The following is a 23,526-nucleotide window of genomic DNA, read 5'->3' on the forward strand; positions in this document are numbered from 1 at the left end:
ATCTGCACATGGTTTGACACGTGTCAGTACAGTTATTTTTTGCCATTGGGCACTGTGTAATTGTCATTTGATTAAGTAAATTATAATATTGTTGTTTACCTAAAAAAAATGAGAAAATTTTGTTTCTTTATTTGTCGTGACGCAGATATTTGATTTATATAATTTTGTGTGCGATTTTTTTTAATTTTTTTGGTTTTATTAAAGGGGTGTATTGAAACAATGATTTTAGACGATTTGATGAAATTTAGAAAAGTTTAAATTTTTGTAGATTTTAGAGAAACTGATATGATTTATAGGAAAAATTTTTTAAATTCCACATAAAACTATGAGATTTGAATTTTTGTATTTTTAACTAAACAAATCCTCTCAAATCCTCCAGAATCTTTAAAACTTATTAAAATATAAATCTACAAACTGTTTTTGAATAACAGTGGATTTTAAACTAGATTTTTAAATTATCAGTTAAATAACAGTGGATTTCAGGAAATTTTTTAAAATTTATGATTGAATAACATAGGATTGTAGCTTTTACACAAATCACTTAAAATGTCAAGTTGAAGCGAATTCACCACCACCACCATGAGTTAGGGCCACCACCATGACAAAAACAAACGATCTTTATAGTATCTTTATGATATTGATATCTAAGCTAAGCTACATACATATATATAAAGTTGAAGTGATACGTTTTTACGTAATAATTAGGCTTTGAAAGTTAACTAGGCTAAGACGGATTAGATTTTGAACGTTTGGGATCCACATATTTCTATTAGTGACCATGTCGGTAGCTCAGTGAAATTTTTGAAGATATTATATTTGTAATTACTGTATTAATCCACATATTCGTGATGTTGAACATTTAACTCATGGTGATGAAGTCATACTCATCACTTGAGTTGTTGTTGGTGTGCTAGTATTTTCTACATACATATCTTGAGCTAAACCAATAAAATATTAAAGACCGCTTTTTTAAATGGTATTCTAATTATGATCATAAAACAGGTAGAGAGTTTCAAAGAAACAAGTAAAAACAAAAGTTATTAGGTTCGTCTATTGAAAAGGTTTTTGTATTAGGCTAATGCTAATCTGTTGTGGTAAAATAAGTGAGTTGAAAAAAAAAAAAATAATAACAATAATAATAATAAGTGAGTTGATTGCAGCTATGCATATGCGTAACAAGGCTTGAATTTTACTCTATATATATGGTAATTGCAGCTACGATTGCCTTGAATTTCCTATATTTATAATTATAGTAACTTTGAATTTTATATATACAACAAAAAATCAGTTCTTTATTCATAATAAATTTATTTTTAAGAATTTTCTCACATATTTTATTAACTTACATATTCTATCAAATATATTGTTTCATATTTATAATGATATCCATGTTTTAAGACACTAAAATTTAATTAATTATAATTATTTATTTGTACTTATGTTGACATTTTTGTCACCTCTATAATATTTATAGCATTGCAATGAACAATTAATAACAATTAAAAATAGGGTGAGTTACTAGAATATTGCATAAAAGTTTCCTTATTACAAAAGTAACATACAATTGTTTGTAATTACTAGACTAACACATTGTACCTATACTATCCCTGAAACTAGTGTTGAGAAAAAACGTAATTACGGCTAATGCCATTAGAAAAAAAAAAAACATTGGAAGTTGGGACTAAGTCTACCGATCCTTTGATGGTAGATTTATACACGTGGACTGATTAAAGGTGTACGTCAGATATTTTTGGTACACTTAGTTGTAGTCTTGGTACACTTATCGGTCACTGTAGATGGTACACTTAGTTGTAGTGTTGGTACACTTATCGGTCGACGTACATGAAATCGATTCGTTAGATTAAGTTGGTAGAGGAATTTCCCTTTGATGATAGACTTTTGTTTTAAGCGCGTGTAGCGGCAAACGTAACAGGGTGGGAAGATATTTATAGTAGACTAACGGCCTGTTGCGACAGATTTATGCGACAGCCTTCTCTCCTTACAGATATTTTTGGTATACTTTGTTTGTTTTTTGAAATAGTTTTCGTAGTGTTGTGGTAGGCTTCTTGTCCGTGGTAGATTTAGTAAGCAAGATTGACAGCTGTAAAGTCTTACCAGAATAACACGAATTTGTTTGAGCTGGCAAAGACAGTCGAGCGTTGCGATAGACTTATTGTTCTTCCGATCTAAACACCTTTACTGTTCTTCCGATCTATGGTGTTCATGTAATAAAGTTTGTAGCAGATTCATCAATCGTGTTCTGTTTGTCTGCCGGAGCAAACGTCTTTTTCCTACTCAGTTTCTTTAATCTTTGATCTCGGTTCATCCATGGAAGAGCAAGATATCGTATTGGCGTGTGGGAGGTGGAGGGTAGACAAAAAGCGATGGTTGTTTGATGTTGATACTAGGAAAGGGTGCAGGATTATAGTTGCCGATAAAGAAACAAAGTTTGAAGACTTTACTGCTATGGTGTACGATGACTTTGGTTTATGTGAAAGAACTTCCGCGATAAAGTTGAGCTATATGTTAGATAGATATAAAAAAATCGGATGTTATATGCCACCGGTGATTGTTTCGAATGGTCGGCAGTTTCAAAACTTTCTCAAACAGCATAGGAGTGAACTCATCCGGCTATGCGTTGAGATCGAAGCTAAATCTGGTGAAACCTTGTTCGACAAAGTTAAACCGAAAACCCCAGAACCAACACCCAAGACCCCTGAAGTCGTTGTGGATGATTTCGTAGGCGTGGCAGAGGAAATGGGAGAGAAAGATGATGAGTACGAGAGTCGGAAGGAAGACGGTGAAGATAATGTAGGAAATGATCTAGATGAAGATGAAGCAGATGACGAGGACAACAGTAGATTTGATTACTGTGACGACAGCGATGGTGCAAGTTCAGGGGATGAAGACTATATGCTGTACTCCAACTTTGCCCCGGATGAAGCAGAGGAATCATTGGACAACGGACCTGGGGGTGGGTCTTGTATAGAGGAAAATGTGTGTAACACAGAATCAAATAACCGTACCCGCAAGACTAACTCTGCAGCTGATGCAATTGAGAAGGAGGTTCGCAAAATAGAAAACGGAGGTGGTGATATTGCTGTGGGGGATAAGTTTGATAGCAAAGAAACATTGGTGGCAAGGTTGAGGGTGCTGAGTGTATTAGATAAATATGATTACAATGTTCGATATTCAACGCCCGTTTTGTTAATCGTTGAGTGTTGGGGTAAAAGGTTGTAAATGGAGAATACGGGCTTCAACCATGGGTGATTCGCCGGTGTTTCATATTCGCAGATATTGTCGTGAACATACTTGCTCTGTTACGGAACGATATGGCCGTAGCCGTAATGCTAAACCACCAATCCTAGGTCAATTATACAAGGATTATGTTGGTGGTGTGGGAAGTTCTGTTGTGCCAAATCTTGTTGGGGATAGGCTCAACCTACGATATGGTGTACAGGTTGGCTACTGGAATACTTTAATATGTTTGTTTTATGGTTGGCTTTGTGAGTGTACTTGTTTATAGGGTGTACAAACAGATCGTAGCTTAAGTTTGTTGAGATTGTCAGAAATTAGTTGATTCTATGGCCTGCACTGCACATATATATAATTCGATCTAGTTGATATTGTTTAGTGCTGATGTCTTTTACTGACCATTTTCATATAATAGCTTGGCTACTGGAAGGCACATCGTACACTTATAAAGGCGCGGGAGTATGTTAGGGGTACACCTGAAAGTGGATACGCTGAATTACCGGCATATTTATACAGGCTGAGGTCCTCTAATCCGGGGACCCTTACTAGACTGGTCGTTGATGCAGAAGACAGATTCAAGTATGTTTTCATTGCGATTGCTGGACGCATTAAGGGTTTCAGGTATATGCGGAAAGTTGTAGTTGTAGATGGAACCTTTTTGAAAGGTGAATTCAAAGGGACTCTTCTGATAGCGACAACACAAGATGGGAATTTTAATATTTTCCTTCTGGCGTATGCGGTTGTTGATACAGAGAACAACGTGTCGTGGGAATGGTTCTTTACTCAATTAAGTAGTGTAATTCCTGATGATGAAGAGCTTGCACTGATATCTGACCGGCATAAATCTATTGGTAAAGCTATCGCTAAAGTGTACCCCCTGGCAAGTCGAGGAATCTGCACTTATCATCTTCACAAGAATATTATCCTGAGATTTAGTGGGAGCGAAACATTCCGGCTGGTAAAAAAAGCAGCTGCAGCGTACCGTGTAGTTGATTTCGAAGAAATCTTCCAGCAAATTCAAGAAGCGAATCCGCAACTGCATGCTTACTTGGTTCGTGCAGATGTAACCAAGTGGAGCAGGGCGCACTTTCCTGGTGATAGGTACAACTTCACCACGAGCAACATTGCAGAATCGGTAAACAAAGTACTGAATCATGCCAGAGCCTATCCCATTGTAGAGTTACTAGAAGCTGTTCGGAATATGTTGACACGTTGGTTTGCTACAAGGAGAAAACAAGCTGCCGCAATGCCAACTTTACTCACCAAAGGAGTGGAGAACCTGTTACAGGTGTGACATTCATTAACATATCCATCGATATATATGTTAACGAAAGGCATGAAAAATGTTAGTGGATATGTTGTGTTGTTTTGGTTATATGAACTTACGCTTTGATTTACTCATAGGCACGTATTGAACAGTCAAGGCGTCTAAAGGTTCAAGAAATTGATGAAGATCGATTTGAAGTAAGTGGTGGTAACTCAACGCATGTTGTCAATCTGAGGTATAAGAGGTGTTCATGTAGGCGTTTTGATCTAGAGAGGATGCCATGCGTACATGCTATCGCAGCCGCATATACGGCCAACATATCAGTTATAAACCAGCACCATCCATACTTCCGCAGAGACAGCCTCTGCAGTGGGTATGCGGAGGCGATAATGCCGATAGATACATCCTGCATCGTTCCTACTGATATTACACCGTCCAGATGTAAACCGCCTTTTGTTAGGAATCCTCGAGGAAGGCCAAAGATGACGAGGAGGAAGTCTTTTGTCGAGGTTGCGTTGGAGACGAAGCGGCCCCGCAAACAGCATGCTTGTTCTCAGTGTCAACAGGTTGGCCACAACCGTACAACATGTCCAGCTAATACGTAGTGCATGGGCGACAATAGACGTGTTATCTTTTCTTGGCGTGAGGATAATACTCTTTTTTCCTAAGTGCCAACATAGCTTTTTGTAACATGTTTATGATGACCCTTTTTAATTTCTAAGCCCACATTTTTGTTTAACTATAATTGTTGGAGAAATTGTTCCCGGCTGCCCTAGATGGGCCTATTACTCGTGTGGGGTTTTTAGAAATCTAAAGCAAACGGTTTTCTGTTTGAATAAGAAGCTTTTTAAAGCGAAATATATCTGTTTGTGGGCTTTATATGGTCCATTAGAGAGGACATAATGCGATGGTTGGATAGTGTTGACATGTTCACTTATCGTAGATAACTATTGTTATGTACGTACATATATTGCGGAGTACTAAATTTTATATTTTGTTGACAAAACATAACCATATATTATCCATAATCAGCATAACATTGGGTTCACTCAAAAGTACAAACACACCGGGGGAAAAAATGTTAATAAATTGCATAGATCTGTGCCGGTTCTTTAAATAAATATGCTAAACTCCCTGAGTTCTCCCTTTCGCCCATCTAGTTCCTTTATTCTCAAGGTACTGCATTCTCCCCTACGTGCTCCATTATATGTTCTATATAGTAACGTCCAGCGATTTCAGATCTGCGGTAAATATAGAAAGTGTATTAACGTATTTGACAGTAGCAACAAATACAATTAGATATTTTAGTAGGAAAACAAAGAGCTTACATCTCCTTGTGATGTTCCATTCCCTCGAAATCTGGTTTTATATAGAACAGCGAAGAGGCGGTTGTGTTGACGAGGCAAGGAGCACCTTCAGAACATTTACAAAATTAGTTGTATATGGTTTCACAAGGCTGGTTTCCTTATCTGATCTATCAAATCGAACATACCTTCGTAGCTTCCAACCTTCCAGAACCGCAAAATACAAAAGACGGGTTCGGATGTAAAAGTAAGATGACACCCGAGTGCTTCCCAAGCATTTATGAAGCGAGCAGCATAATCATCTAGGGCACGACACTTGAGGGTTTCATTCCTACGATTTTCTCATGTTAATATTGAACGGGCATACGAAAAAACTTTAAATGTAAATGTATTGAAAAGGTAGCACAAATCTCCTTTACCTCCCATTCAGTAGGGTGAGGACAACTTCATTGGCCGCATTTGCCCCCTCGAGCAATCTTCTGTCTTCCACCCCAACTACACACCCACATACATCTGATTCGGGGTAGACACATACTTTAAATGTTACGACCTATGTATTTTGATATGAAATTGTCTACTAACCTATTTATTTAGTATCAGGCCTAAAAACTAGTGATAATCACAAATATATCAATTAGCAAACGTTTGTTAACGTTGTTTCAAACGATTTGTGTAATTGAAAGTTGAAGATAAGCGTACCGAATGATATGGGATGGGTAATTCTCCCTCGAGATATATCACCCAAATCTTCGAAACGGAAGTAGTGTTTTTGATTCACCGGTGAGAGCAGGCCCATCGTCGACTCATCAGTAAATTTGATTTGGAAAGGATGATGTGTATTCCTCTCCCTAAGTGTTGGCTGGATGACCTTGAAATTCCTAATTTCATACCAATCACCATCATAGATATACTTCCTCATTTTCTTATAGGTCCCTGGTAAAAACGCCACCTCGATTGTGTCACCCTACAAATTGCATATCAATTGTGTATAAGACCACTGCGTTGGTTAACAACTTCGTGCAAATATTTTACAAAGCAAAGTGGACTAACCCGTGTATCAGCAAGGAGCAGAACCCGCTTCCAAAAGAACTCAGTAACATACCACGAATTCAAGACCTTTGCTTAGATAATCCAATTCTTTTTTCCTGGTATAAGATCAGCGATGGCATCAACTCTAAACTCCATGGTTTTTTTTCTGATAATATCGTGTTACTCGTTTCTACCCTGGGTTTGGAAAGGAGAAAGGGTGATGCTATTTAAATAAAACAAAACGTCGCCAGTAGTGTACGTACAGACAACTACTCTAATAAGCGCGACTCTTCTCTTTCTTTGTTTTTCTTCGGGTTTATATTTCAAGTTTACTTTAATTCGTAGTGTACGTACAGACAACTAATTTACGTTTTGTACGTGGTTTTGTTTTATTTTTATTGTTGATGTATGCTTTCCCCCCCCCCCCCCCCCCCCCCCCCAATGGTTTCTTAATTACGTTATGGCGCCCACCCACTACGACTAAATTGATTCAATGGTTGATATTGTAGAGTTATCCTAGTCACAATTTGGTTTAAACAAACCAAAATTTAATTACCGGTCCAGCAACATTGGAGGCCCAATACGAAAAGATCAAGTATTGTTTACTTTTAAATTATTTTTCTCAGTAAGTCCGATGTAATTTTTAAATTTTTAAATGGGGCCTCAACTCAAACTCTAAAATTGAGGCCTTATTTTTAAGAAAATAAACAACAAATCCATACCGAATGGGCTTACTAAAATTGAGGCCCGATACCTATGTATCATAGAGATGTGTACACATCCGACTTCACCAACCGAATGCACAGTTGTAACAAAACAATACATTTCTCGTACCAAACGTAAGCACCCATGTACCCACACACACTTTGTTGTACATACACAATAGGCAGATATATCAATTGTGTATAGTTCTTTTGCAAGATAGAACAGTTAAAAAAAGAAAGGAACCAACATCAATTGGTACATGCTTAAAAATAACTAGAATCGAAAACCATGGAAACAAAAGGCCAGATTCAGTGCGCGTAAACCCTATGACGTAGATATTAGTACGACGTTTATTATAGAAGACATTTAGATGAAACGTTTAGGGCGAAACATCTAAAGAGATAATATCACTAAAGGATCTCGGATATAGATTTCGCCAACCACCAAAGGCTGCAATTGTTGCACACCATGTCATAGTCTCGATACTTGAGAGAGTACAGACCATGCTCCAATAAACACAATTTAGCATATTCCGGAGAAGGGATCAAAGGGGAAATCGGATAGACGAATGTATCCTTGTACGTGTTTTCTCGCGCCGTCTGATATCTACCCAGCAACATGAACAACTCCCTGCCCAAAATCCTTGTTTGAGTTGTATTTAGTTGGTAGTGGTATGCAAAAAATAGGTAAAGATAATGACCCGCCATGTCGAGGTTCCCATGTAACATAGAAAAAAAACCCACATGCTAGTGTGGCATCATCTTCTGCGGGTACGTTACGAGTTAGAAGTGCAATACCTCCCTCAATGTCGCTTTCCTCGGCAGCAACCCGGAGACCTTCGTAATAGATTGCCTTTTTGTTCCCAGCTTCAAGGCATTTTTCGAAGATACGCCGGTGCATCCCTTCCTCTCTTATTCTACGATTTCGATGATGTAATTTTTGGAACCAAGAAGGATGGCAAGTAATGCTAGAGATGTTAGCATCCTTGAGAACTTGAGGCGTAAGCGCTGTTTTGACTCCCCGAGGTCCTGCCTTGACTATTGGAGCTAGGTAGTTCAAACCATCTACTGCGAGAAACCCGAAGATGATAATCAACATCTCATCTGGTAGATGAGGCATTTTTTGAGACGCAGACGCCAGCTTGCTGTGGTTTTGAAGTAGGAACTGCAACTTGTACAGAAGGGTGTTTGAAGAACTCAAAGTTCAGGTTGCACTCAGTGGGACTGGTAATTATAATTTATAGAACGCTAACGAGATACTTATTTCGCTAACACCATACCCGTTCATTGTTGTAATGTGCCGAGACATAAGTCACTTACTACTGTTTAATTAAAACTCGCTGAGAAATAAATCACATCACGTTTATGGTAACACGACTTTGGGGGTAGGAGTTGTCACTTCGTCCAACCTACTGCTGTCATGTGTACCCTAAGTAGAGCCTAGCGGAATTTAAGAGAAATAATTGTCCAAGTAGTGTATAACGCATTTGACATCCGTTATTATGGTGGCGCCACGTAGATACGTAATAGAAGAATCTGCGTCAGAAACCTTTATTTATATTTAATTTGCATAATAAAAATTGCATGAAGGGAGATAATGCCCGAACTATTCCCTCCCATTCTACGTACAAGCAATTTGCAAACTGTAATACGTACAAGGCCTTAAAGTATAAACCTTTGTACATACACTAAACGTACTTACTCTTGAACGTACACTGAAATTTTAAACGTTGTTACTACACTAACATCTTTCAGGTTGTGTACGTCTTAGTATTATATTTAATTGGTTTTGCAATGGGAAGGTACGAGTTATATATGTTACCAATCAAGAAATATTCTGTAGTTTTCGTTTTAAAAAAAAAAAAAAAAATTACTGTTGCGGTTTCCAAAACAATCAATTAACCCATGAACCGCATATACTTTACCTAACTACCATATACCCAGCGGTTTAATAAATTCCGCACTGAACAAAGCAATAATTTGATTTTTCTTTTTTATTTAATACTAATACAAGTTACAAATCAGCACATAATTCGACATAGAGAGAGGTCAAATATAGCCTAAATACGTAGTAATCATTGTTCCATACAAACCATGTGTGAATATATATAGAATGCTAACCAGAAACATATTTAGTTCACACTGTGACCAGATTTCGTAACTTAGTAATGATTACAAATACATCATATTAAACGTACTCCTCAAGACACATCACATCCCTCTACTTACTTGTTAAACAACTCTTCTACGTCTTCGCATATACGACTTTTGCGGGTATCAGTTGTCACATCGCAGTTGCCAACTGGTGTCATTTCTGCCACTACGTTAAGCTGAGCAGGTAGTGAATAATCGAGATTGAGATAGTAGATTATACTAGTAGACTTCAAATCCGTAATATGGACATGACACGTGTATACTAATAGGGGATGTGGGGGATCATATATGGTTATGATGTAAATGGACCTAAAATATTAACGGCCCATTAAGATTCTTAAAACGACACTCCACCTATTTTGTTAGTGGATGTTTTAAAATCTTAATAATTGATGGTTTGATGTCACCTCGCCATCTTGTCTTAAAGTATAAACTTTTGTACGTACACTATACGTACTTACTCTTGAACGTACACTGAAATTTTAAACGTTGTTATTACACTAACATCGTTCAGGTTGTGTACGTCTTACTATCATATTTAAGTGGTCTTGCAAAGTGAAGAACAAATTATATAGTTCTATATTCATAGTTCATCTCCGATGCCTTGGCCACCTTTACGCACCCAACCACTTACCATTATTAAACAACATAATAAGTATCGATAGATACCACGTTCTTATAAAGGATACAACATTAGGTATTACATGAACCAAGTTTAGTACACCAGGAGACATTCTAAACTAAAGGCCGGATTTATAGTACTTACATGGATTGTAGAAGATTTAAGAACTGCGTTGATAACAAGATATTCGTCAGATAGTACGTTAAGGGCGAAACATCTGAAAGATAAAATATACCTACAGGATCTCGCATATAGCTCTCGCCAACCACCAGAGGCCGCACTTTGTGCAGACAATGTCATAATCTTCATACCGGAGAGAGTAGAAACCATGTTCCCGTAAACACAATCGAGTACATTCCGGTTTAGGGATAAAGGGAGCAATAGGATAGACGAATGTGTCCCAGTATGTGTTTACTCGCGCCGTCTGATATCTACACATCAACCGAAACAACCCCTTGGCCAGAAACCTTGCTCGTTCCGATTTAATTGGGTAGTGATGTGAATCAAACAGTTCAAGAAAATGAGTAGCCATCTCACAGTTCCCAACTAACATTGAAAAAAACCCACAAGCTAGTGTCAAGATAGGTTCCGCGGGAACGTTACGAGTTAGAAGTGCGATACCTTGCTTAATGTCTTCCACCTCGGCAACAACCCGGAAACCTTCGAAAAAATTGCCTGTTTGTTGCCAGCATCTAGGCATTTTTCGAAAATACACCTATGGACCCCTTCATTTTGGACTCTACCATTTGGGTGATGTGGTGTTTGGAACATCGTCGGATGCCAGCATAAGCTGAAGATGTTAGCAACCTTTAAAACTTGGGGAGGAGAGCGCCGTTTCTACACCTCGATGACCTGCCTTCAGTATTGGAGCAAGGTACTCCAAACCATCAACTGCGAGAAAGCCGAGGATTTTAATCAATATTTCATCGGGTATCTCAGGCATTTTTCCAGTTGCATGCGGCATTTTCACTTGCTTTTTCTAAAACAATGTTTCGTATGTGTTGCAACTTGTGGAGGGTACTCTAAATAAAGGGAGAGTTGTAGTTGGGAGTTGCAGGTTTTTTTAATAATTTATGGCAATAAACGGCGACATGCATAAGTGCGGTTTTTAAGCTTTATTTTTTTAAATCCGCATTATGTTAACAATCAAGAAATATTCTGTAGTTTTCGTATTTAAAAAAAAAAACAAAATTACTGTTGCGGTTTCCAAAACAATCAATTAACCCATGAACCGCATATACTTTACCCAACTACCATTTACCCAGCGGTTTAATAAATTCCGCACTGAACAAAGCAATAATTTGATTTTTCTTTTTTATTTAATACTAATACAAGTTACAAATCAGCACATAATTCGACATAGAGAGAGGTCAAATATAGCCTAAATACGTAGTAATCATTGTTCCATACAAACCATGTGTGAATATATATAGAATGCTAACCAGAAACATATTTAGTTCACACTGTGACCAGATTTCGTAACTTAGTAATGATTATAAATACATCATATTAAACGTACTCATCAAGTCACATCACATCCCTCTACTTACTTGTTAAACAACTCTTCTACGTCTTCGCATATACGACTTTTGCGGGTATCAGTTGTCACATCGCAGTTGCCAACTGGTGTCATGTCTGCCACTACGTTAGGCTGAGCGGGTAGTGAATAATCGAGATTGAGATAGTAGATTATACTAGTAGACTTCAAATCCGTAATATGGTTATGACACGTGTATACTAATAGGGGATGTGGGGGATCATATATGGTTATGATGTAAATGGGCCTAAAATATTAACGGCCCATTAATATTCTCAAAACGACACTCCATCTATTTTGTTAGTGGATGTTTTAAAATCTTAATAATTAAATTAGTGGTTTGATGTCACCTCGCCATCTTGTCACGCAGTTATATCAAGTATCATTTATATCCATACCAAATACTTCCCCAACCATACCAACAAGTTCGTATTATAAAATCGTTTGCATTACAATGTGCACATAATACTTTCACTACAAATATGACCAACCCAAATCTTCCTGACGATCTGTTGGCGCGAATAGCTAAACTAATGGCAGCAAAACAGTGGTGGTACATGCAGTCACTCCTACGTTCGGGAAATAGAGGCAAAACTATAGTTTACCGTCGCGACGTCTTGAAAGAGGCAAACATCTTCAACATGTGCAGTGACCCCGATGATATCATGTTTGGTGGTCGACACAGGAAGTTTTTTGAAAGGTGCTTTGATGCGGATAATCCAACGGCCATATATTATGAAGGCCTTCGTCTTGCAACAAAAGATGGGGACATTGAAGGGGCAGTAAATTTACTCCTGCGTAACGTACCAACACATGCCGACGCTACTCTTGCGTCTGCCATGTTGTGCATCTGCAAAGGGTCCGGAGTCCAGGCGGGTCATTTGCTTTAGCTGTTTTCTATAAAACACTACCCACTTGACTCCGAAGAGGTTGGAGATATGTGTGAAGAACTCATCACTGAGCTTATTCAATATGGAGCATCACACAATACAACTTATGGTGTGTTTTTTGACTACCCTGATGATGGGGAAATAACAACTCCTTCGTGCGCACTAAAATGCGCGCTCTCAATGAGGAAGAAAGACGTACTCAATATGGTGGGCCCTTACAAGCATCGTTGCAGGAAATGCACAATCTGGTGGTGCGCTCGCCGAATTAGTCAAATGCTTTGGTAGTTATAACGAAACATGTTTGCATTTCCTCGTTTCCGTGTACACCTTATCTCCTATCAATTCTAATTTTAATATTAAACGAAGTATTTTTTCAGCGATGCACCTTTGCATAATAAGGCAAGCTAATAAAGGTAACCACGAACTTTGTTAGATGTGATAACTGGCTATTAGTTCCATGAAAACTAATAGTTTATCGAATATCTTATTTTGTACATGGCTAAGACCTACATCAACAGTTACAGGCCCGTGTAGCTTGAATTGAATTGTACCCTTTTATACTTAAAATTGAAACCACTATATTTAATATATAATATAGGGAAATTAACAATGTGTTTGTATCTATTAGTAGTCGTATTTAATGCAATGACATGTTGCAATTTTTAATGCAATGGCCAACTGATTTGACGTCCATATAAGTCAATTTGAATCGATATGACTTGCAGGGTTGTAGATGTCAAATATCAATTATGTAATTTTACTTATATACGTACACGAGTACCAAAGAACCAACAGAGCTTGTTGAATACTTTTGGCGTGGCTAATAAACAGAATTAAATCATTACATTTTTATATAAAATATATTCCTATACAATCAGTACATTTTACTGTTAAATACCATCGAGTTAATTACCTGTTATAGTAAAAATAAAATTACCACTGTTCTCACTATATATAGATGTGTGTACGTAAGACGATGTTTTATTCCCTACACACAGCAAATACCATCCACAGCCCATATCGTCTCCAACAAAAAAAAAAAAAAAAAAAAAACAATGAACACCCCTCCGAACGAGATATTCCTGGCCATCAAGCTGCCAAACCCTACAAGCCTCCTTGTCAATTTTATACCCGTATCTGTCACTCCTATTCCCGCCTTGGTCGAGGCGCTGAACACTGTCGACCTCCAAACTGTTCAACTTTGTCCGTTCATCACGTGACCACAGTTCATCACTATGGAGTCTAAGTTCAGGCCCTACTTTGAGCTTCTCCTCTACAGGGGCCACATCGTAGCGAACTATCTTGAGGGCGTCAGGCTAGCTTCAAACTCCCCCACCTTTGCTGAAGGTATGGCAAAGCTACGCTATTTTGCACCAACGGATCCATATGCGAATTTCGCTTATGTGCTGTTCGCAATGTTTACCGGCCAAGTTATGGAGGCCGAGGCGTTTGGCAATATTTTCTGGTTCATGGTCCCTCACATGAACACCGCCGTTGAAGTCGCTGGCCTGGTTATGTTCCATGTTGCGAACCTCCATCTCCGTGGTCCCCTTTTTGAAGTGAGATCGTCGCCTTCTCTCCTCCACCACCGTAGGTGTACTTGCAGTAGCTACCTCACCGGGTGTAAGTCCTGTTTTTTCTACTGGTATGCACAGGAGTTGCGCTCGTTCTTTTAAGATCCTCTTTTCATGTTTTTATTTTTTTGCGGCTTAACCTTAGTGACGACGTTTTCAACTAGGTTAATGTAGAAATATTATATACTTGATGGTTGTTTTTTTCTTTTTGGAACCTCGAACCATTATCCGGTGTATGCCGGAGTTCATTTTATAATCAACGTATGTATTCTATTTAGTATTATCCCGCCATCGTACACGGTGCCACACCTATGTATTTGTGTACGTACAACGTAACAGGGCAACGTAACAGTTCTATTGTGTGTGACGTGTACGTACACATGGACTAGTCCCGTTCATATCGTTCTGTTTTATTTAATAACATACCCTACAAATTATCGATGTACGTACCACCGCTCATATAAGTTCACATGTACGTACCAGACGTATACAACAGCACATTAAAACAAAAAAAAAATAAACTTTAAAGAGCAGCCATTGGAGATTATAGAACTAAAGGATTTTACATATAGATTTCGCCAACCACCAAAGTCCGCAATTAGTACACAAGATGTCGTAATCTCGAAAGTTTATAGTGAAGAAACCGGATTGGATACAATAAATGGCGGCACAGTCCGGGTTAGGGATGAGGTGAGTAGATGGATAGAGGAATGTATCCTTGTACGTGTTTTGAAGTGCCACCTGGTATGTAAACAACAGGCGAAACAAAGACTTGCCTACAAATCTGACCCCATGCGATTTGAGAGGAAAGTGATGTGCATCAAATAAGTGAAGAAAATGAACCGCCATCTGTTCGGTTCCATATAACATAGAAAAGATACCACATGCCAGTGTTGCCTCAGCGTCTGCAGGAACGTTACGAGATAGAACAGAAATGCCTTGCTTGATGTCTCTCTCCTCCGCAACAATCCGGAGGCCCTCGTAGTGCATTGCAACTTTGTTTCCAGCTTTGAAGCATTTTTTGAATATACGCCTATGAATCCCTTTATCTTGAGGGCCACCATTTGGGTCGTCTGACGTTTGGATCAATAACGGATGCCAACAGATGTTGTAGATGTTTGCATCCTTTAGAACATAGGGGTCGAGCACCGTCTTCAGTCCTCGCCGACCCGACTTTAAAATTGGAGCAAGGTGCGACAGCCCATCTACTGCGAGAAGCCTAAAGATTTCGAGTAAAATATCATCAGGAAGATATGGGAGCTTATTGTGTGCTTTCACCATTTTTTTTTTTTTTTGAGATTTCGTTATCGAAGCTATTATATATGCTTCAACAATAAAGGAGGTAGGTTGTGAAATTTGTATATATACTGTACAATATAATTACTCTGTGTGTCCTTTTAGCACAATGCATAATGAAGAATAAGTTACACAGAGTAATTAGTTGGGAAAAGGTGTACGTAATGCTTACACAACATCATACTGGTTCACACGATAAAGGTTTTTCTCTCCTCGTCTCGGTAACCAAAAATATATATTGTACTCGTTGGGCAAAGTTTATAATTATTACTTGCTTAAAAAGTGATAAGTAAACACTATGATGAGATAATAGTCATTTGAAAATATAAGTAAGAATGACTTTCCACAAAAGAAGATGTTAAATCCCTGCATGTACTTGTCGCATTTAATGCTATAGCTATTGGCTGTTCCGGACGTCAAATTGGAAAGTTGTGTAGTTCGTATATAATTTGACTTAAATCCGGTTTGTAGAAAAAGACATGTTTCCGTACTAGCATATTTTACAAATAAATTTACACGAGTTCTCTAACTTTATAAATCAAATATGTGGCTGTTCAAGTGCAGATCAAGGGCGAAAAGCATCAAGTCCTGTCATCACTTTATAAGTTACCATTCAAGATAGATATTATTTTTAACTGCAGTTTATTTGTCTTTTTTGTGGTTAATGCATGAGAAATACATGCATAAATTGTATACCTTTTTATTATGCTTTTCACCCTTAATCTAGACCTGAACAGCTAAATATTTGATCTACCTTTACTCTGCTTGTAAATCTGAAACCGCTAATAACCGAATATTATTTAAAACAAGCCCGAGTAAACCATCTCTTAAAGTGTTTATCACAATTATGGTACAGGGTTTCGAATTGAGGGAAACATATTTTTGGTCTATCGATGCTTGTTAATATTTATGAGTTTAATGGTTAAGGTGTAGGCTTAACGATATCCTCTTTCGTTTTGGTCGGGATCTCGTTATTAATTGATGATTCCCGGTTATTTGTTAGTCTTGTAAATATACAAACTATACATATGTACGTATACTACATTGGGAAGGTACGTACATTTAGGGTCTTATTAAACGGACACCATGGAAAGTTGAAAGGCCGCGCCGTTTCGAGATTTCGCTCTCCGTAAATATTTAAATTGCTCTCAACCTTCGTCAATTCCTAACACAGTTTAAAGTAAGAGATATCCAAAATCTGAGATCACCATGAGCTTCAGAACCGATCGTATTGCTGAACTGGACCGCGAGAGAAGGAATTGGTGTTGGTGTATCCACGCCAAGGTGTTGAACGCTTGGCCGATTCACGAATGCTTTATAAAATGAGTTCTCCTCCTTGTGGACGAAGAGGTTAGTTGAACGAGTCTTTCTTATTTCGCTAAATTCAACAGTTTTTGATGTATAACAATTTATCTGTTATGAAGGGTTCCACAATTGAAGTGGCGTTTCTACAGGGTGAATACCCAAATATCCCGCCAAACTCTGAAATCGGTTCCTGGTACGATATTCGGGAGTTTAAATTAATCAATCCAACTCTCAAGGAGAGGAATACTCATCACCCATACCAAATCAAGTTTACGCATGAGTCAACCATGTTTGTGATTCAACCTTTGAATCACAAAAATTACTTCCGCTTCGAGGATATCGATGATATAACTCGTGGCAGAGTTACTCATCCCGTTTCTTTCGGTATGTTTTATCTATAATTTCTTTAATATGTATATATTAATGTCCGTGGAATTATGAACTTGCGATGGTTGCTGAGATTCATTTAGTGGTCGTTTGGTCAGTTGAGGACGTTACTTTTAAGTATATCATTTGCAAAAGTACAAAATAAACGTTACATCCCCATTTTATTTTCCCCCCGTTAGATGTTTGTGGGTGCATCGTAAATGTGGACGTCATAAGAAGACGTTACGATGACAGGTGTATTGAAGTTGTCTTCACTCTCCTGAATGGCAGGTTAAGGACCTATTATGCTATAGACATAGTAATATACATATATATATTTGAACTTCATAGGTTTAAATTTGAAAGCAACTGTGCGTTAATGCAGGAATGAAAGTGTCAAATGTCGTCTCACAGACTTCTATGCCCATCAATTCCTCTCTGATTGGGAATTAAAGGGATGTCATGTTCTCCACAAATCCGAGCCAGTGTTTTGTGTCTTCGGGTTCTTTAAGGTTGGGAGTTATGAAGGTACGTCAGATGAAATTGATATTATGATAGAAGCAAGTACATGTAATTTGTCTATCAACTCAATTACGTAAATGTGTGTAGGCGTACCATGTCTTGTACACACCGAAGCGTCTTCTAAATTCTTCATTCGAGCAGATTTCGAAGGACTTCGACATCACAAGGAGATGTAAGTTGATATTATATTAATACTTGGTATGAAAGCGTATGTGTTCTTATCTGTTCACAGTCTCACATGTACATTTAATTTTTTAAACTTATAGAAGTGAGTTTGCTGCACAACACCACATTAACAATGTGATGGGACACGATGGGACAACAATTGAAACAATTGCCCATGAAGGAGAAAGCTCCGGAACCCATACAGAATCTGCACAGACGTTCGTCAGACTGCCGCGGAATGAGGAATGAAAAACTGACGAGAAATAGAAATCAAAATGTTGTTTTCTATTTCAAATATTGGTTTATTTTCGTGAGAATATGTACAATGGTTTTATTGTTAAAACGTACTCTATCCTTTTTATTTTATATTCTAATAATTATTGAAATTGAGATAGAAAATAATATGTAGAATTTTGAAAATTAAAATTGTTATTATTAGTAGCTATTTCACAAAAATATTAGAAAATGTTCATTTGTTTTTGGACATTAAATAAAGGAAAAGAAACGATCGAATGCTTGTACTATCTCCTAATAATAAGTAGAATCTTTAATGTTGTATTGTCTTATCAGAAGGATAATTTATTCCCCACACCATAGTTGATGTACGTTGGGAGTCATAATATATTGTGGTAGTCGTCTACGTACAGAAGCTTAAATAATCGTACAATCAATACAAGTGAATAGCAACCCTTTGGATTGATCTAGTTGAGAGGAAGTGATGATAATTACGTAACTGGATACACATCAAATAAACATAATGATGAGAAAACTATCATATCTAAGCAACAATAAATACGACTCTCTTCGAAGTTGTCACATCAGAGAACCTACAAATGTCATAGTCTAGGCTTAGGGTTAGCTGATGGTTGAGTTACAACCCATATTTAACGAATTCGAATATAATGAATTTGAAATCCGATAATACGAAACTGACACGTGGTTCGCACTACTTATTTGTTTTAGTAATTCTAATCGAGTAGGCGTGCATGAGAGCTCATAAACCTAAAATGGGTTCCTTCGTAATTAAGTAGTTAACAATAGGGTAATTTAAAACGACGTCATATAGAAACTAGTATAAATTTCCAGGATTTTCGCCAAACTCCCCAACCACCTCTCACATCGTAGGTTTTATTAGTGGGCAGGCGGCAGTTTCCGTCTATTTGGTTCTGCACATACTGCACATATTGCTATAACTCCAAAAAAATGGTGACTTCTAGCCGTAAGAAGACTGATCTGCCAGACGAGATCTTGATAAAAATAGCCAAGCATCTCGTAGTTGATGGGTTCTGGCGAGCAGGCCCATTATTAAAGGCTGGTCGGCGAGGAGTGGATACGGTGCTTGCCCGAGAAGTTCTGAAGGTTGCCAGCATCTACCAAATCTGTGAACATCCTTCTTCATTCCAAACGACAAGGAAGCCAAATGGTGAACTCCAGGAAGAAGGGATTCACAGGCGTATTTTCGAAAAATGCTTGGACGCAGGGAACAGAATAGCAATCTACAACGAGGGGCTACAGAACGTTGCCAAGGAGCGAGACATTGAGCGTGGTATCGCACTACTAAAAAACAACGTTCCCGAAGATGCCGAGTCCACTCTCGCATGTGGAATTTTCTCTATGTTATATGGGGAGGAGCAGATGGCGGTTCGTTTTCTTCACCAATTTGATGCACATCACTATCCACTCCAATCAGAGGGAGTACGGTGGATCGGGGAAGATCTGTTCCAACGGTTGAGTATGTTTAAGACGGCGCGTAAAAACACGTACAAAGATTCTTTTGTATATCCCTCCAGTTCGTTGATCCCTTTCCCGGACTGTGCCATGAGTAGTTGTTTGAGATGGGGCAGGTTATCGACCGACACACGTTATTATGACATCATCTGTGTAAATTGCGGAGTGTGGTGGGTGGCCAAATCTATATGTGAAATCCTCTAGGTGTATTGTCGGTTCCCTTCTGTGTTGCGTTTCACCTCGCCACGTATGTTTCATTAGATAATTAAATTACTATGTAATGAAGATGTTAATTAACGTGTATGCCAATATCTGTCGTTTTGGTTGTTTTGCTCCTTTTGTTCCGAAAATGTGTACTAGATGTCGTATTGCTCCTTATATTCCGAAAAAGGTCTAAAATGGCAATTCCCTAGCTTCGAACCATCCATATAGACGACGTGTACTTAGTTTCACCGGGCAAACACACAAACCTATCAACAGTGCCGGCCCAACCAATTTTGCCCATTAACAAACAGTAGGAAAAAAAAAGTTCCTACTACAACTTTACAAGGGCTCGAACTCGTGACACTGAAGGACAATCAAGGCCAATCCTACCACTGTACCACCGCACCTTTTTTGATATTGATTCCCCTAAAATCGCTAATATAATCTGTAGCATAAAGCCCTTGATTTACGGGCTTTATTAAAGGACCGGCACTGTATCAAGCTTACGATGCCGTTCGTATCTAGTGGAAAACGACACAACTTGGAAAAGTTCATGTTGTTTTAGAATACAAAAACCGACACAAAACAGAATGTTCTATAAAAGCTAACCGAATATAATCGATATCTTATAAAATTCAGGGAAATTAGGGTTCATTGAACTGATTTGGGGGAAACAGAGAGAGCCGCTGCCATAGATGTTGGATTAGATTTAGAGAGTTGGATATTCGGTTAATAGTTTAACGTTCCTCTTTTCTTTATTTTCCCTCCTTCAATTACGTTATCAGTTTCGTTCTTAATGTCTGCTTTGGCAAACACGAGTCCAGTCGAGTATGACGATGCGGAGTATGGGATCCCGGCTGTTTGTTACTGTGGTGAAAGGCCAAACCTATAACCTTCTTTTACAAGGACAAACCCAGGGAGGCTCCACTACACTTGTAGAAATAGAGAGGTAAGTAACGTACAGTTTCCCCGAGGTTGATTAAAGATCAGATTTATTTGCAAAAAAAATGCAGGATGGGGACTATCACATTTTTAAATGGTGGGATGAAGCTATGATGGAGGAACTGAAAACAGTGAAGGAAGATCTTCTAAAGTTAACTAGTTTGAATCAAATGCGTGAAGCGCTTCAGGGACAAAAAGAGGAGATTGCTAACATCTTAAATATGCACAAGGAAAATCAGATGGAGTTGGAAAGGATGAAGGCGTTGATAGCGTACAAGAGTGATGGATTAACTATGGAATTAAAACTGACCAATGTGTTTGTTGCGACTTTGGTTATACTAGCAACAATGACCTATTTTTTAAAGTAGTTTGGTCGTTTTATTAGTAGTACTTTGGGTTGTGGTTTAATTGTTTAACATCAAGTTATAAACGTTTTATTTGGTTTACTCCCATTTTTTTATCGTCTAAAAAAAAGACTGTTTGAAACCTTGTCATGTTATTATTATCGACCAAACCCTTGAAATTAAACATAAAGATAAATATTTGTACACGTTTGTACACATACGTCTAACATTAAAGGTTGGCACTATTAGGTAGATGCTTACCAAATAAAAATATATAATTAACCATGCGTAATACACACAAATATTTTACATCAAATTATTCCTATCCACGTAAGATAGATTGTTGGGATGTAGGTAATGAAGATAATATAAAGAGTCCAGCAACGTGGTTTAGAAGTTTGGAATGTAAGCAACATTGACAAATGGAAACATAGGCTACGAATCGTCGTCACTCCGCTCGCGCTGGTCGAAGTATTCCAACCGGAGTTTGAAATCTCTAACCTCAGGGAAGGGTGGTTCAAATATCACTTTAGAGACACCCGGTTGACTAACCACTTCCATTCCTCCTGCAGTGTGGAAAAATAAGGAAAAAGGGTAACCAAAATTAGTTTTATGCAGTAATCTTATATTTAAAAGGTGATTGAATTGTTTTAAATACGTTTGCCTAATCAGTACCTCCATCCTTAAACTTGGGCCTCCAGAATCGCAAGACTACAACTGGTTTGCCTCCGCATAGCCAAAAATTGCGGACGAAATCATCGACCATCTCATCATAAGCCACACATTGCAAGTGATGACCCCTACACACAGAGATACCTTACGTTAATAGCCCGGTATATCTTTAAAGTGTGTGAAAGCTAATAATCGCGAAAACGACTCACTCAAGATTCGTCAATGAAAACCGTATCAACCGGGTTCTCTCGGCAAAACGTGGAGCAGTTGGATCGTCCACCAATATTCTTCGTTCGACGTGAGTAACTTGCCCCATCGTGTCTATGGTGTCATGTCATTAGAATTATGGTAATGGATATGATATTAAAAACCGGAACAACACAATGCAATGTTACCTAAGCAGCAGTTCTGGGTCCAACGAGGCCATCGTTCGTAAATTTGGTCGAAGGGGACGTAATCGATGTAGTGATTGGTCGACAAGCAACGAATGTTGTCCACAACCGTGTCAGCAGTGAATTTGATCCGGTAGTTGGAAGCCACGACCTTCAGAGAGGATGTGTCGTCAGTGACGACGAAATTAGAGAAGTTTATCCACAAACCCTCCTCAATCCCCGCACAGAACTGGGGCAACAGGTCCTCGCTGATTGTTGCCTGCATCTTATCTCCCTACGGTGGGGGAAAAAGTTCAACCATGATGTACATGTATCATTTAATATTAAGTGCATATAATATGATGATGAGACGAGTCACTTACGAAAACATCCGAAACAACCATTTCAAAGGTGACGATGTTCACTTTTCTCTTTCTCCACTTGCGGATGATCTTAACAGAAACCTTCCAATCAGATCGCCACGTCTGGAGATCGGATAGCCTGTCGAAATGCACCATGACTTTGTTGCACTTATGTTTACTTTGTGATGTGATATTTTGGTTTTTGAGAGACGAATACATAGTTCACTGGGTGTATATTTGTCTTCTTATATAAGCAGCAAACAAACACAAATGGATTATCAATATTATGGCTTTTCAAACGTCGTGACTGCATTCCATACAAATTCATCGCATTTAGATATTTAACATGTGTAACTGCCGGTTAAGCGAAGACGAGACATCGCATGCACTACTTAATTATGACCCTATAGTCGACGTTATATATTGGCGGAAAATATATTGGTTCATTTAACAAACCAATTCAATGTAAAACTTTATAAAACATCAAGGAATAGTGAATGATGGTTTAACCAGACGAATAAAGGCTGATATATAATGTAAATGAACCAATAACGTTGAAGAACTGTATAATTTGAATAAAAATATTTAAAGAAAAGCTCAGCCATTGCACTGTTTATAAAAAAAAAATTATTTAAAAATAGTTTAGTAGTAGAGGCAAAATCTTCGTTCTTAGTAATAGACGAAAAACTGAGGCCTCAGCTGCGACGGCGCATTCGGATGTCCGATAGGGTTGTTTTACATCCCGATTTTTTGAATTAAGGTGTTTAGATCTGGGATAAGTACTACAAAACGACACTCCATAGAAGTCGGCGACGGAACATTTAAGGAAGAAGAGATTACAGAGGTCGGGTGAAATCAGAGAAAGGCGACTAGTTTCGATCCCTCTTTCATCACCGGTGTTGAATCAGAAGGT

At 38.1% G+C, this 23,526-nt stretch overlaps 2 protein-coding genes across 2 annotated transcripts; both read right to left on the reverse strand.

Moving 5' to 3' along the window:
- Window positions 1–5,693: 5,693 nt before the first annotated feature.
- Window positions 5,694–6,745, reverse strand: LOC147938441 (uncharacterized). Its single transcript, XM_087465636.1, has 5 exons — window positions 6,526–6,745; window positions 6,246–6,321; window positions 6,015–6,157; window positions 5,851–5,935; window positions 5,694–5,763 (listed from the first exon to the last, which is right to left on the reverse strand). The coding sequence occupies exons 1-5, from the start codon at window positions 6,743–6,745 to the stop codon at window positions 5,694–5,696; spliced, it is 594 nt and encodes a 197-aa protein (XP_087321762.1).
- Window positions 6,746–21,643: 14,898 nt separating this feature from the next.
- Window positions 21,644–22,769, reverse strand: LOC147938442 (uncharacterized). The gene is made up of 5 exons (XM_087465637.1): window positions 22,635–22,769; window positions 22,276–22,546; window positions 22,090–22,201; window positions 21,884–22,008; window positions 21,644–21,774 (listed from the first exon to the last, which is right to left on the reverse strand). The coding sequence occupies exons 1-5, from the start codon at window positions 22,767–22,769 to the stop codon at window positions 21,644–21,646; spliced, it is 774 nt and encodes a 257-aa protein (XP_087321763.1).
- Window positions 22,770–23,526: the final 757 nt, after the last annotated feature.

The sequence above is a fragment of the Camelina sativa genome, chromosome 9, assembly GCF_030686135.1.
Source record: "Camelina sativa cultivar CO46 ecotype springtype chromosome 9, ASM3068613v1".
Taxonomy (NCBI): Eukaryota; Viridiplantae; Streptophyta; class Magnoliopsida; order Brassicales; family Brassicaceae; genus Camelina; species Camelina sativa.

Bases quoted from the DNA above. Each gene is read 5' to 3' on its own strand.
- LOC147938441 (XM_087465636.1), bottom strand. From the start codon at position 6,745: ATGAGGAAGTATATCTATGATGGTGATTGGTATGAAATTAGGAATTTC. The intron at 6,322-6,525 runs GTACGCTTATCT...GTGGGTGTGTAG, and splicing joins TACCCATCCCATATCATTCG to TTGGGGTGGAAGACAGAAGA. The intron at 5,936-6,014 runs GTATGTTCGATT...AATGTTCTGAAG, and splicing joins GAAGGTTGGAAGCTACGAAG to GTGCTCCTTGCCTCGTCAAC.
- LOC147938442 (XM_087465637.1), bottom strand. From the start codon at position 22,769: ATGGTGCATTTCGACAGGCTATCCGATCTCCAGACGTGGCGATCTGAT. The intron at 22,202-22,275 runs GTAACATTGCAT...ATGACACCATAG, and splicing joins GACCCAGAACTGCTGCTTAG to ACACGATGGGGCAAGTTACT. The intron at 22,009-22,089 runs GTGAGTCGTTTT...CTCTGTGTGTAG, and splicing joins TTTTCATTGACGAATCTTGA to GGGTCATCACTTGCAATGTG.